Source organism: Pelodiscus sinensis, chromosome 30 (genome assembly GCF_049634645.1).
Source record: "Pelodiscus sinensis isolate JC-2024 chromosome 30, ASM4963464v1, whole genome shotgun sequence".
NCBI lineage: Eukaryota > Metazoa > Chordata > Testudines > Trionychidae > Pelodiscus > Pelodiscus sinensis.
Genome location: NC_134740.1, coordinates 4847974 through 4863195, shown reverse-complemented (window position 1 = coordinate 4863195; position 15222 = coordinate 4847974). Strand labels below are relative to the sequence as shown.

At 49.8% G+C, this 15222-nt stretch overlaps 2 protein-coding genes across 2 annotated transcripts; one reads left to right on the top strand and one right to left on the bottom strand.

Annotated features, from left to right (window-relative positions):
• Positions 1-1615: 1615 nt before the first annotated feature.
• On the bottom strand, positions 1616-2851 carry LOC102457575 (olfactory receptor 6F1-like). The gene has a single exon (XM_006112338.2). The coding sequence runs from the start codon at positions 2780-2782 to the stop codon at positions 1760-1762; it is 1023 nt and encodes a 340-aa protein (XP_006112400.2). The 5' UTR covers positions 2783-2851; the 3' UTR covers positions 1616-1759.
• An 11197-nt stretch (positions 2852-14048) lies between these two features.
• On the top strand, positions 14049-14990 carry LOC142821130 (olfactory receptor 10A7-like). The gene has a single exon (XM_075911929.1). The coding sequence runs from the start codon at positions 14049-14051 to the stop codon at positions 14988-14990; it is 942 nt and encodes a 313-aa protein (XP_075768044.1).
• Positions 14991-15222: the final 232 nt, after the last annotated feature.

Below are 15222 nucleotides of genomic sequence, written 5' to 3'. Positions count from 1 at the left end.
AATACAAATGAAAATTTTTAATTATTAATGCAGAATTGTGTTTAAGAATGAATTATAATATCATTAAAACAAAAATTATCCAAGTAAATTTAAGTTTATATCAAATTTACTCAATTCACATTTAATATGCAAATAGCTTCAATTTGCACATTTGATGCCTTTTTTCTGTTTTTTCTCCAAAAGGGGGGGGGGCGCAAAATTGTGCCATCCTGGGCCCCACAAAACCCTCATCCGTCCCTGCCCAGCCTCCCTGCCCTGAGCCCCTCATGTACCCCAGCCCAGACTCCTGCACTTTCACTGCTACAAGCCTGCAGCTTGCACACTGTTGGAAATAATCCAGGACACTCTGGATGCAGGTGAAAACAAGCGGAGGATTTATTATTCACCAGCTGATGGAGTGACACGCAGGGGTTACCCTGGTGAACACTGGTTAATTAACACAATACAATAGGTTATATAGTTAGCAGGTGGACAGAGGAGAAATGATTTGCTAGGTCTAGCAGCAAGACCAAATGAGCACATAAGCCAATAGAACTACTAAAGATTACATAATATCTCTGTCCATTGCAAAGTAACAACTTATTAATTAATATACGGGTGGTTATTGTTTAAATGCCAAAACATGTCAGCAAAACAGTAATAACATTTTAGTCTGCATAGATGATGATGTTGCTATAGCAAGCGGGTATGGCCTTGAGTTGGTGCAGCGCTTGGATCTCAGGCTTATTATCTAGGAGTGAAGCAAGACAGTTTAAGCAAATTTTATCTCAAGCAAAATGTGTCACGTTACCAACTGAGACCCTGTTCGAGTGTTTTAGAACGTGGTTGCTATGGTGCCCAGGGTCTTTTACTGTCTGCAGCTCTTATCCTGACTGTGGTGTTCCCAGGCCTTAATCCTAAAATGGAGTTATGCTGTTTAGAGGCCTACTAGCACATTTAGGGCTGCCTCAGTTTACCCTACCCACACAACCCCAACCCTCCCCCTGACACCAAAACTGTGCAGCCTGGGACCCCTTGAGCCAGCATCCTCTTCTCTACTTCCTCCTGCATCCAGATTCCCTCCCAGAGCTGGCACCTCTCACCCCTTCCCACTGTATTTTTTGTGAGGTACAATAGCAGTGGTGACAGCATGAAAGGCCAGCACAAAGTCGTTGAGCTCCCTTCCCACTCCCCCCCCCCCCCCGCTCCCCTCAAAAAAAGACCCCGGGGAAAAGTTGTTAACCAAAAAAAAGAGAGAGAAGCCGTGCCCTGGGATGGAAGTACCAACATCTATTCCCCCCCGCCGCGTGGTGGTGGTGGTTTGTTTTTTTCTCAACAACTTTGTCCCCGCTCTTCACACTGTCTCCACTGCTATTGTGGCTCTTCATCTCAAACGGGTTGGCTACCCCTGGTCAGTGTCTTATTGGACCGGTCACATGCTCCCTGCTGGCTCTCGGTGCAGAGCTGGCCCAAGGCACAGAGCATGCGACCGACGCCTGCACCTCTCTCTGGGCTCAATCTCTCCAGCTCTTTTCATTTCACAGAGCCACCAGTTCATGTCCCTTGCAGCCTGCTGGTACTTCCCCAGTAGCATTGGCCATTGGTCCTAACTATAACGGAGCAAGGGTTTGGAAAAGGTCCCTGCACCCCCGTTGCTCACTAGACTGTGACTCTACAAGTGCAGGGCAAGAAGGTCACAGATGGGAGTGGAAATAAAACCTTCTATTTGGTCGGCTTTGATACTGGCCCTAACCCCGCCCATGCTGCAGCTATTCCATTGTCACCTAAGCAACCCAATGGGCCAGTATCTTGGAAACCTTAATTTCCTGCAAGTTTTGCACAGGGCCTCCTGGACCTCCCTGTTTCTCAGGGCGTAGATGAGTGGGTTGACCAGGGGCGTCAGGACGGTGTAGGAGACTGAAAGAACTTTCTTGAAGTCGCTCAGGAGGTCGGTGGTCGGGAACATGTAGGCAATCAGGAGCGCTCCATAGTAAACACTCACCACGATGAGGTGGGAGGAGCAGGTGGAAAAGGCCTTTTGCCTCCCAGTGGTGGAGGGGATTCTGAGGATGGTGCTGATGATGCAGATGTAGGACACCGAGGTGAGCAGGAAGGGGACCAGTGAGAAAATCAAGCACATTGAGAACGCCAACGTGTCCATCAGCAGAGGGTCATTGCAGGAGAGTTTTACAAGGGGAATAAAGTCACAAAGGAAATGGTCGATAGTGTTGGGGCCACAGAAGGTTAACTGGGTTATTGACACTGTGGTTATACTACAAGCAAGGAATCCACCTGTCCATGATCCCCCGGCAAGCTGGAGGCAAGACCTGCCACTCATCCGGGCTGTGTAGTGCAGCGGGTTGCATATGGCTAGATACCGGTCGTAGGACATCACTGATAGGAGGAGGCATTCTGTGACCAGCAGAGCACCGAAGAAATAATATTGTGTGAGGCACCCAGTGAAGGAAATTGTCCAGTCCCCAGCCAGGAGCCCGGCTAGAAGCTGAGGCAGGAGGGTGGAGCTGTAGCCGATCTCCAAGCACGACAAGTTGCCCAGGAAGAAGTACATGGGGGTGTGAAGGTGCCGATGGGCCACAACCAGCGCCAGGATGAGGATGTTCCCGGCCATGGTCATCAGGTAGATCACGAGAAAGAGCAGGAAGAGAGGAACCTGCAGGCCAGGAAGGTCCCTGAATCCCAGGAGGATAAATTCTGTGTTGGATGTTTGGTTCCCTTGTCCCTGGCTTGCCATGGGGTGTGTCTGTGGGGCACAAAGAGGGACACTGTGAGCAGTAACTAACATTCATTGTAATATGGCAGCCTTGTCTTCATTGCCTCCCGCTGCCAGCCCTGGCACAGCAGCCAAGTGGGGAATGGAGGGTGGGGAAGGGAATCGCCGTCTCTCGATTTCTGAGCAGAGCCCAGGTGAAACAGACCGTGTCTCTGCACCCTGTGGAGCGTCTTGAAAGCTGGCACCAGGCACTCAAATCCTGTGGCCTTGGGCTCAGACGGGGAATACAGACACCCTGACAGATGTGCCAGACACCAGATCAGACAGTCACTCCCATCACTGCCTGGTGGCTAAAAGCTGAATGAGGGAGGGGCCGTTCCACTGGAGAGATCAGCCAGGAGGGGATATTTCACAGGACGCTCCAGCAGAGAAATAAACCAAGCAAGCGGTCCTGGGACCCATAAGGGCTGGTGTGAGGGGCTTCCCTGCACCCTGGTTCTGCCCCTTTAGGCAGAAAGCAGCAGGGCACAGTCTGAAGTGCAGATAGTGGGGGCCAGTGTCCAAGCAGGTGGATTCCCAGGCCATGCCCACCGGTCGGGTGCATCTCTGTGGGCCAACAGTTTCCCTCTCCCCAACTACAGCTATTCACCCAACAGACCCCTTCTTGTAACCCCCAGCCACACACACCAATGGCCTCCCCTGTCCCTCTGCTCTGTACCCAGGCTCCAATCATGCAGAGCCCTGCCTGGGTCTCTGTTCCTCATTCCCCTATTTCCAGTGCCCCATTCCCCCATGTGACGGCGCGTTGGGGGCCCCCGTCTCCTGCACCCCGAAATGGCACAAACAGACCGCACCAGCCGGTGGAATAGAGGAAGTTTATTGCCTCTCCAGGATACAGCACAGCACAGATGGAATCTGGTCACAGAGCTGGGCTAGGATGCCTCAGGCCCCCTTGAGATGGGGGAGACTGGGCCCCTAAACTCCAGTCCCCTTCCCTAGGCTGTCTCCTTCATGCTTCCAGCCAGCAACTCACTAACCCTCTTCCCGCCCTGCCCCCCAGCCAGGGCAGCATTCCACCTTCCTTTGTTCCTCTCCATGGGGGGTGTCTGGCCACTGGTTTGCATAGTGACTCATCCTGTTTTGCTGGGTCGTGGTACCCACGGCAGCCAGTGGGGGTTACCCCAGAGCCAGCAGCATAGAAACCAGCTGGGTACCCCCACTACGTCACACCCCATTACCAACCCCCTTCCCACTCCACCCTTCTCCTCCACAGACACAGAGACACCCACCGTGCAAACCCCGATGGCACCTCCTAGAAATCATGTTCCATTGGGGGGGGGGTGAGTCAGGGTCTGTGTCCCACCCCTTTGGTCCTCCTTGGGAGGAGCAAGGAGGGAGGCTGCGTGGGTCAAGGGCTGGCATTTCTCTTGTCAGTGTTTTACCTCCCCGCCGGATGCTATGAAACTGGGAGGGGTTGCAACTGCTGTGGAGGATAGGGTCATAATTCAAAATGATTTGGATGAACTGGAGAAATGGTCTGAGGTAAATAGGATGAAGTTTAATAAGGACAAATGAAATGTATTCCACTTGGGATGAAATAATCCATTTCGCAGATTCAGAATGGGAAACGACTGTCTAGGAAGGAGGCCTGCAAAAAGCCATGTAGGGGTCATAGTGGACCACAAGCTAAATATGAGTCAACAGTGTGATGCTGTTGCAGAAAAAGCAAACATGATTCTGGGAGTCATTAACAGGAGTGTTGCAAGCAAGACAGAGAGATCATTCTTCTGCTCTACTCTGCGCTGGTGAGGCCTCAGTTGGAGAATTGTGTCCAGTTCTGGGCACCACATTTCAAGAAAGATGTGAAGAAATTGGAGAGGGTCAAGAGAAGAGCAACAAGAATGATGAAAGGTCTAGACAACAGGAGCTATGAGGGAAGACTGAAATAATTGGGCTTCTTTAGCTTGGAAAGGTGAAGACTGAGAGGGGTCTTGAGAGCAGTTTTCAGCTATCTAAAAGAATTTCACAGGGAGGAGGGAGAAAAAAAATTCTCCTTGGTCTGTGAGGATAGGACAAGAAGAACAGGCTTAAACTGGACAAGGGAGGTTTAGGGTTGACATTAGGAAAAACTCCCTAACTATCAAGGTGCTTAAACACTGCAGTATCTTGCCTAGGAAGGTTGTGGAATCTCCATCTTTGGAGTTCTTTAAGAGCAGGTTAGATAAATGTCTCTCAGGGGTGGTCTAGACGGTACTGGGTCCTGCCATGAGGGCAGGGGACTGGATTCGATGACCTCTCTAGGTTCCTTTCATTTATAGTCTCCTGTGATTCTATGAATCCCGCCCCAGCTTTGCTCCCACCTCTCTCTAGGATTCACTGGGCCCATTAGCAAGGCTCCATCACTGTCTCAGAATGGGGCTCAATGCCAGAGTGGGGGAGATACCATGCACCCATTGATTTCCACCAGTAGCTGCCCAAACTCCTCCAGAGATCGGTCCCTCTACACGCCGTGTGCCCATCTGCCAAACTGGTCTCGTAGCACCTCAGGGGGATGGGGCAGGAGAGACACGTTCCAGAGAGTGCGGAGCCCAGATACCAGGGTGATGGGAGCGAGGGAACTTGTGAGCTGAAAGCTCTTTGGTGATCTGAAATCCTCGCCTTTGGGGGCGGGGAACTGTTAGAGACCAGCGCCCATAGCCCCATCCACCCCGCCTCCGCTAGTGTCCTACCAAACCCACGTTGCTTCACAACCCTGGAGCGGCAGGGAGCCGGGAGGAAACGGCTGATTTACCTCCAAGGCAGGTCAGGCAGCAACGGGATCCCGGCTCCCACCTCCGCACGCAGCGTCTCAGGGCCAGAGGCAGGTTCCTCCGTCTGTCTGCTCTGCCCGGCGCGTTCCCCTGCGCCCCGGGTCCGGTCAATGGAACGTCGGAGCCCAGAGCAGCGACCGAGGCTCCTTCGCCCTGTCCGGTGACGCGCCCCACGCCTCAGCCCTGCGCCAATTGTGGAAAATCTTCCCCGCTGAGCTGTATAGCCTGGTGCGGGCAGGGGCCGCCTCCCCAGGTGCCAGCCCCACAGGGAACGTCACCGGCGAGGGAGGTTGGTGTTTGGTCTGTTTCTGGATGATACCGGCAGGTGCAAACTTCTAGTCTCAAAGGTGAAGTCCCGGAGAGGGGAGAAACTTTAAGCCCTAAAGCAAATCCCTCTGTGGCGGGCGAGGGCTGCGCTGGCTCTCAAGAAATAACACACGGATCCCAGGAACACGCTGTGTGGCTGAGTTTGTCAGAGCTGCCTAAGTGGTTTAGGCACAAAATTCTCATCCGACTCCCTTAAGCAGGTTTGACAATCTCAGCATGGTTCGCTGAGCTTGCCCGGTCTGGAAACAAACCTCCTGCTGCCCTTGGAAAGGAACAGCCAGGTCCCTGTCCTGTCAGAGTCTGTAACAGTTCAGTTCAGGTGTCATATTAATGAACATCTAAGTGACTGGGGAGCTTGGATCCCATTTTCAAAGGGGCTTCATCGCCAGGGCTGAGCAGTCTCTGCCTCGCTGAAATTAAACCGACTCCTTTCGAGATTCACTGAAGTGTGTGTGAAAATGTCCCCCACAGACGCTGATACTGAGCCGGGAAGGGACAGGAAACTTCTAGGCTACATCACCCACATTCAGCCACTAAAGGCAGATTAAAATGGGGTATAAATGGTCATTAGAGCCCGTCACCAGAGGTGGCGAATGGAGCCATGTCCGACACTGCAGCGCTTGACAGGCCGGCTGGTTGCTCGCTAGTGACTGTGCTGCTCTGGGGTCCCTGCACCTCACTGGAGGTCAGTGATGAACCCAGGTGGTTTCTGTCCCTGCTCTATGCTCTTGGTTCCAAAACCCCCAAGGGGCTGTGACTGGCCAGGACTTGGCTGTGACAGTGTCAGTGTCCATGAGTCATTTTGAAGTCAAGTGGCAACTCAGCAGCTGAATGGTCAATTGTCCCCGGCTGAGGAATGCAACTAGCTTCCCATGATCTGTAGGAAAGGGGAGTTTTCCCTGCCACACCTCAGCACCACACCCAAGCAGGGCCTGGGGTCAGGAGCCTGCCTGAGAAGTGAGAAAAGAAACCTGTGGCCCTGGCCCTGTTCGCCCAGCTCTGTAGAAGCCTCTTGCGGGGAAATTGGATATGCCAGACCGAGTCTGCAGCTCCTGCTCTGTCACCCTGGTATTGGCCACTGGGCTGTACGCCAGGGAACTAACTCCCAAAGAAGTTGAACTAGGGGCCATCAAATGACATTAATAGGAGGCAGCAGGTTTAAAACAAGCAAAGAGAAGTTTTTCTGCATGCAAGGCACAGTCAACTTGTGGAACTCCTTGCCAGAGGATGGTGTGAAGCTCAGGACTTTAACAGGGTTGAAAAAAAGAGCTACATAAATTCATGGAGGATTGGTCCATCATTGCCTCTTATACAGAATAGGCAGGGAAGGTGTCTCTAGCCTCTATTGTCAGGGGCTACACATGGATGACCTCATTCCAGGAAGTGTAACAGTTAACTCGAACTAAGGACTTAGTTCAAGTTAATGTTTCACTGCCGTGTGTAATCGTGGGTAGTTAATTCGGACTAGGGGGATTGAAAAATGGCAACCAGATGGGAAGATGCAAATCAAGCCCGAGATATTAAAATCCCGGGCTTCATTTGCAACTTCGAATGCCTACATTAGACTCCCTAATTCGAACTAGGGGGCTAGTGTAGACATACCCTTGCAGAAGAAAGCTCTGATGGCCATTTTAGCCATAGGGCTTTCTTGTGAAGAAACCCCTGCTGTGCAACCACACTGCCTTCTTGCGCAAGAAAACTTACACTTGTAAGAAAAGAGCATAGCTCTTGTGCAAGAGGTCGTCTTTTACTAAGCCGTAGTGTAAATCTTCTTGCACAACAGTGGGTGGGCAGTGTGGACACTCTGCAGAAGAACGGCTCTTCTTTTGCAAGAACCCACAGGTTTAGATATAGCTTCAAGTGTGGGAAGAGAGGGCTTCTTGCGCAAGAGCTACACTCTGTTCTAACAAGTGTAAGAGCTCTTGTGCAAGAGGGCTGTGTGGACGCGTGGCAGGGGTTTCTTGCGCGAGAAATCCCTATGGGTAAAATGGCCATCAGAGCTTTCTTGCACAAGTGAGCATCCACACTGCCATGGATGTTCTTCCTCAAAAGCACATGGCAGTGTGGACGTGTTCTTGTGCAAGAATCCACCAGTGTAGACATAGCCTGGGAATGGCTGGGGACAGCTGGCCCAGGGATGGAGCAGCAGAGCCAGGTCAGACTCACGCCTGCTCTGGTCCCACGGCCCTCCTCACAGCAGCTGGCAATTACAGCAGTGGCTCAATGGTTTGAGGTGCTGCCCCTCAGCTACAGACTCTGATGCCACAGCTCCCTGATATTGATCAATGGGAGCTGCAGGAGTGGTGTCCGCAGGGAAGGACAGCGTGTGGCGACTCCCTGCTCTGCCTCTCAGGGGCTGCAGGGACATGCCAGCCACACCCAGGAGCAGCAGTTGCCACGGGGATAATGACTCCAGACGTGGCAGGTTTGGCATTTTAGAGCTCACTGCTCAGAGTCACATTTAAACAACCCAGAGAAATGAAAGTGATGTCTGCACAGCCCAGCCAAACCCAAACTAACCCACTTTGCAAGCAGTGAAAGTGGTAACCTCCCCTCCCCCCCTTCCCATCCCCTCCCCGCATACATGATGGGACCAGAGACGAGAGGGAAGGGCAGTGTCTGTGTCTGTGTGTGTGAGAGAGAGAAATGACAGAGACACGGACTGTGAGCGTGGCAGAGATTTGCATTGCCAAGCTCCCGCCATCCCCTTCTCCTGAACCCACACAGAGAGGGTGGAGGAGGGACACCCTGACATCAGCTCCTTTCCTCTTCCCCCTCCCACACCTGCCCAGCAAGCAGGAGGCTCCCAAGGGAGCGCTCCAAGGCAGAGGGCAGGAGCAGCACGACAGTGGGTGGACGAGCAATTTTAGTGCCAGCACTTGAGAGCTTCCTGGCCAAACCAGTCGGGATCCCCTGCCAGAGGCTCCAGGATCTACTGGTAGATCCCGATGGACTGGTTGGTCAGCACTGATTTAAGGGAACTGTGTTTCTGGCTCCTGGGTACCAGCAAAGTCCTGCAGAAGCTTTTCGCTCCCCCGTTTGAACAATCTAAATATCAGCCTGACAGTTTGGGGGACTGTCTGCCCCCTTCTTTGCCATTTGCCCCAGCAGAGCAATCCCAGCCTGGCCCACTGGGACCCCACTCAGCGTATCCTGAAGTTTGTATCCTCTGATGTCTTCACACTTTTCATGACTGCCCAGCACCAGCCTTTCCCCCGCTGACTGGTTTTGTCTCCAGAGCTTTGGAGCTAACAATGCCCAGCGGGACTTGCATAGAGGCACTTGCCTTCCATGTGCCTTGGCTAATTGTCTCTTTTGCTTCCCCTGATGCAGAAAAATAGTTCAGTTCCTAATTAAACACTGGTTTACATGTTGGGAGAGTCTTGTCCCAGGCTGTTCCACTGTCCTCGCACCAACCCCTTCTTCATAGAACTCTAGCACTGGAAGGGACCTCGAGAGGTCATTGAGTCCAGTCCCCTGCCCTCCCAGCAGGACCCAGTACATTCTAGACAGTCCCTGACACGTGTCTGTCTAACTTGCTCTTAAATATCTCCAGAGATGGGGATTCCACAGCCTCCCTAGGCAACTTATTCCAGTGTTTAACCAACCTGACAATTAAGACATTTTTACTAATGTCCAACCTAAACCTTCCTTGCTGCCGTTTAAGCCCATTGCTTCTTGTCCTATCATCAGAGGCCAAGGAGAACAATTTGTCTCAGTGCAGTGTAGAGCGGAAGAATGACTTCTTGTGTCTTGCTCACAACACTCATGTTCATGCATCGCAGAATCATGTTTGCCATGTAACACTGCTGGCTCATATTTGGCTTGTGGTCCATTACTTTTGAGTCATTTCCTATTCAGTATGTGCGAAACTGACTGTTGTTTCTCAAAACAGTAAAACTTGAAGCAATGCATTTCAGGGGTGAATTTGATCTAAGAAGAGTTTTGCAAGTTTTTTTTTTTTACTTTTGCTTTCAGGAAGGTAAATTAATTTCAACCTCAAATATATTTTTCACTTGCGAGGTCACTGAACACCTTCATTCACACAGGTACCCTGACACACACTCATTTGCTACAACTCCTACAGTTTGTGTGCTTAAGAATGCAATCCATAGAAGTGCTTGCAAAATGGATAACGAATTGGTGACTGTTGAAGGGAAATATTTTCCAGTGTGTTCTCAGAACATTCTTCCAAACTTTGATGGGGGGAAAAATAATGAAAAAAAAATAAAAAAGTGAGAAATTAAAAAAAAAAAATTAATCACCGACGTCTGTTTTCAAATTACAGAGTGGGATTTCCAAAGATTCCTATGGGATTTGAGCATCTGAATTCCATGGGAGGTTTGTACATAATTTCTTTAGGTTTTTTTGAAAATGTGATCCTTAAAGAAGATGACCATTTTTCTGTTCAATTTGTTTACATAGCTCAACAAGTCCTAGGAAACTTTTTCCATTTGTAATTTCCCACTGGTATTGGCAGAGCCCAGATGAAACCATCCCACTTTAAAAAACGTATTTATAGAACGGATGCAGGCAAAGTTTATTTCCCAGATGGGCAGAGGCAACATGATAGGTAGAGCAACAAAGACTGACAGAGAGTAATTTGGAAAATAAGAGAGGCATTTACTTAATTTGTGATTACAGCATCTGAATCACAGCCAGTCTGAAAAGGTGAGATCTGTATAACTATGCAGACCTATTCCTACGCTTTGATGTTCCATGGCTCTCAATTTCATGGACAAGAAGGGACCGTTTTGATCTCTAGGCTAAAATCCTGTGTAACACTTCACTGGAAAAAAACTCCTACAGCAGAACTTTTAGAAAAAAATCCACTTTTAATTTAAAAGCAGTCCATTATGAGGAATCTATCACAATCCTCGGTAAATTGTTAATTATCTTCAATGTTAAAACGTGCATCTTATGTCTAGTGTGAATTTGTCTTCTTTCAACCACCATTCAGTGCGGCATTTTTGAATGTCTCTGTTAGAAGATCCAATTTACTCCTGATGTAGGTGCTACGTACGAGCAACCAAGACATTTCGGAATGGATTGAGTTCCTTGAGTCTGTCACTACAAGGCACACGTAAGTGGCACTTTGGCTGCTGTGTTGATGTTGTTGCTCAATTAAAGAGAAATAGAAAAAGAATTTAGCAAGGAATACAGAAAGGCGGAGGAAAAAATGTAGCAGTGAAGTTCAATCCAAACAGATTATTTAAGAACAGGCGGAGAGAAGACTTTGCGGGGAACAGATTTCTGAGAGTTCAAAACTGCTTCATCTAGCAAAAAAAAAATCCCCTGGTTGGAAACTGAAGTTAGACACATTGAAACAAGAGGTAAGGTGCATGTTTTAAAGAGTGGGAGTTGTTAACAATTGAGTTAGGGTTAGGGTTGGGATGAAAGAGGTGGTAAATATGCCGTCACATGAACTGTTTACATTGAGTCTGGATGTCTTTCTTGAATATATCCTCTATTTAAAATCCAAATTGTGGGTTGAGTTGTGAAATTACCATACAGTGGTATGGTTTATGTGATGCTGAGAGAAGATTCAATCTTTATTTGGCAACTAATTTGGGGGCAGAAAAAATGAAAGGCAGTCCGAGAGGGGTAGCTGTAGGGCACTGATATTTTTACACATTGTATTTTCCTGATACAATGAAAGTACATCTTTTAGAATAAATTTGGAATCATTAAAAGCTTCAGAGTTTCTGAGGTCACACATAGTGGTTGTATTAAACAGGTTTCTTGTTGTCACTGATAAAATATTTTATTCTCTACATCTATCATGGTGGGATTCTGAATATATTTTCATGGAAAGGTTTGCCAGCCTTGAAATGCTGAAAAATATTGTTCCGTGTAAAGCGCATGAGCGGCAATGGGGCATTTGAAAGTGTTTTGTGTGAGATGTTCTAGGATGAGTCTTAAGGAAAAGTGGGTTTGAAAAAAAATCTCCAGGGTCCTGGTGAAAAACCAGCAGAACACGAGACTCCGACAGGCAGAACTGAACCTGGGCATGAGGCTCTACTGCGGGGGTTCTGAACCTGGGGTCCATGGACCCCCAAGGGGCGCATGAAGCCGTGTCAGGGGGTACGTGATGTTCGCGTATGTTCAAGTATAGGTAATGTATTGAATTTAGTTATAAAAAATATTATCACCCAGCGGGATAGGTGATGTGTTTGGTGAGACCAAGGGGTGTGTGGACCGAAAAGGGTTCAGAACCGCTACTGCTTGAGGAAAAGAACAGCTGGGTCCTCACTGAGGCTGTAGAGCGAGCTCATTCTCGCTCACTCACAGTAGGTGGTGTCGGTGCCACTAGCTGGGACAATGAACCACACCCAGCAGGTGCGGGGGTCACGCTGTGACCTAACAGGCTGACTGCTTTCTTGGCTGTTAAATCAGGGGAATAGTTACTAGGAGAAGAGGTGTCCTTTCTCCCCTGGATTTGGCACATGCAGAAATCCCACGTCCCGTTTTGCGGTGCCCATCTGAAAAAAGCTTCCGAGAAATTAAGGCGTGTTCAGAAATGAGCCAGAAGAGTGGCTGAAGCTCTGGGCAGTTTCCTTGCAGTAACAGTCTCCATACGCTCCTCTCAGCAAGGAGAAGGTGGCTGGGTAATTTGATCCTGGCCTGTAGGTACCTACCCGGGGAACACAGAGCTGGGTCCAGCAAACCGAAATGTCACGTGATGAAATGGCTGGAAATAGAAGCTAGAAAAACAGAGATTGGAGCAAAGGTTCCCAGTTTGGATAGTGAGGGGAGTGAGCCATCCGAATAACCCGCCGAGTCATGTGGGGGATTCTCCTTCTCTGCTGAGATTTAAATCAAGGCTGGACATGTTCCTGGGGCAGAGGTGGGCAAATACTGGCCTGTGGCTGGGTTCGGTCTCTGGGGGTTAACCCCTGTAGGTCCCGGCCCCACCATATCTACCTGCACCGCCTCAGGTACGGGGAGCACAGCATCCATTGGCCACGGATCGCCGTTCCTGGCCACTGGGAGCTGCGATCTCCAGGACCAGGGGCGGTGCAGGTAAATATGGCGGCGGCAGCCCAGCAGGGGCTAACCCTGGTGAAATGGCCCAGTTTTAGTGCCCACCCCTGCAGTAGATGATCATTCATGATTTCACAGACTATCTATAACTGCGCAATTTCGATGTTTTTCTTCTCCCCTCATTTGAAACTGTTTCCCAGCCCCTCGTGTTTTATTGCCCCCTCGGCACCTTTTCCATACTTAGTGTAGATTTTTTGGGATAGGACAACCACACCTGCTTGCACATTCAAGGTGGAGCCTTACCTACAATAATTAAACCTAGTTTGGTTGTACCTGCTACCTACAGTACCAGGCAGGAGGTTCCTTTGAATGCTGGGTATGGTGAAGGGCTCCATTATTTCTAGTTACAGCAAAAGCAAAACCTGTGGGTCATTCCTGCTTATTCCCTCCCATCGATTCTTCTTACTAAACCCAATTTATAGCAAAGCGAGACTTGGTGGTTCTAGTCATAACTACCAATCAACTGCATATCGTGTACGATACCTATTATGTCAATATTTAGGATACATTTTGCTGGGCCAAAATATTGCAAAAGTGCTTAATTAATAGTTTTCCGGATGTCTCTGGAATTTTTCTTATAAAAATGGGATGCACTAGGACCAGGTTGTTTCTGGTCCAAGTGTCCTGGTCTCGCTGTCCTGTACAAGCTATGCTGATTGGGCAGCACTCCTGACTCTCCCCCACCCTCTTTGGCCTTATTTGTATGTGTCCATGAGTCCCCCAGAGCTGAGTCAGACCCAGGCTTTGCTTTGTGAGGACCGAATGAGGCTGGCACTGGAGACATTGTTGTTCTGGTTAAGGAAGGGCCGTCCACGCTCCTCTACATGTGCCCTGCTGCTTTCTATCCATAGGAGGAGAACCGGGGGCCAGGCCAAAGGGAAGCTCCTCACCCGGCCCTTACAAGTCCCAGGCCCGCTTGCTTGGCTGGTTTCTCTGCTGGAGCTCCCTGTCAAATATTCCCTCCAGCCGATCTCCCCCTCCCTCGTTCAGCTTTGAGCCACCAGGCAGTGACTGGAGTGACTGTCTGAGCCAGCGTCTGTCACATCCATCAGGGAGTCTGTACCCCCTGTCCAAGTCCAGCACCACAGGCTGCCGTATTGCAATGAATGTTAGTTATTGCTCCCAGTGACCCTGTCTCTGTCCCACAGACACACCCCATGACAAGCCAGAGACAAGGAAACCAAACATCTGTCACAGAATTTATCCTCCTGGGATTCGGGGATCTTCCTGGCCTGCAGGTTCCTCTCTTCCTGCTCTTTCTCGTGATCTACCTGGTGACCATGGTTGGAAACATCCTCGTCATAGTGTTGGTTGTGGCTGATCGACACCTCCACACCCCCATGTACTTCTTCCTGTGCAACTTGTCCTGCTTGGAGATCTGCTACAGCTCCACCCTCCTGCTCCAGCTGCTGGCCGGGCTCCTGACTGGGGACTGGACAATTTCCTTCACAGGGTGTCTCACACAATTTTACTTCTTTGGTGCTCTGGCAGGCTCAGAATGCCTCCTCCTATCAGTGATGTCCTACGACCGGTATCTAGCCATATGCAACCCCCTGCACTACGCAGCCCGGATGAGTGGTAGGTCTTGCCTACAGCTTGCCTTGGGATCTTGGATAGGCGGCTTCATTGCTTGTGGTATAACCACAGTCTCAATATCCCAGTTAACTTTCTGTGGCCCCAACAGTATCGACCATTTCTTTTGTGACTTTATTCCCCTTGTAAAACTCTCCTGCAATGACCCTCTGCTGATGGACATGTTGGCATTCACAGTCGCCTTGATTGTCTTACTAGTCCCCTTCGTGCTCACCTTAGGGTCCTACATCTGCATTCTCAGGACCATCCTCAGAATCCGCTCTACCATTGGGAGGCAAAAGGCCTTTTCCACCTGCTCCTCCCACCTCATTGTGGTGAGCATTTACTATGGAGCTCTCCTGATTGCCTACATGTTCCCGACCACCGACCTCCTGAGCGACTTCAAGAAAGTTCTCTCTGTCTCCTACACCATCCTGACGCCCCTGGTCAATCCACTCATCTACGCCCTGAGAAACAGAGAGGTCCAAGAGGCCCTGTGCAAAGCTTGCAGAGAGTTAAGAACATAAGAACTCCTACATTGGATCAGACCAAATGTCCATTTAGCCCAGTATCTTGTCTGCAAAAAGTGGCCAGTGCCAGGTGCCCCAGAGGGAGAGTACACAAGAGGTAATCCTCACTGATCCCTCCCCTCTCACCCATTTCCAGACAAACAGAGACTAGGGGCACCATTCCTACCCATTCTGGCTAATAGCCATTCGTGGACCTAACCCATGAATCTCGCTAGCTCTTTTTGGAACC

Bases quoted from the DNA above. Each gene is read 5' to 3' on its own strand.
- LOC102457575 (XM_006112338.2), bottom strand. From the start codon at position 2,782: ATGTTAGTTACTGCTCACAGTGTCCCTCTTTGTGCCCCACAGACACAC.
- LOC142821130 (XM_075911929.1), top strand. From the start codon at position 14,049: ATGACAAGCCAGAGACAAGGAAACCAAACATCTGTCACAGAATTTATC.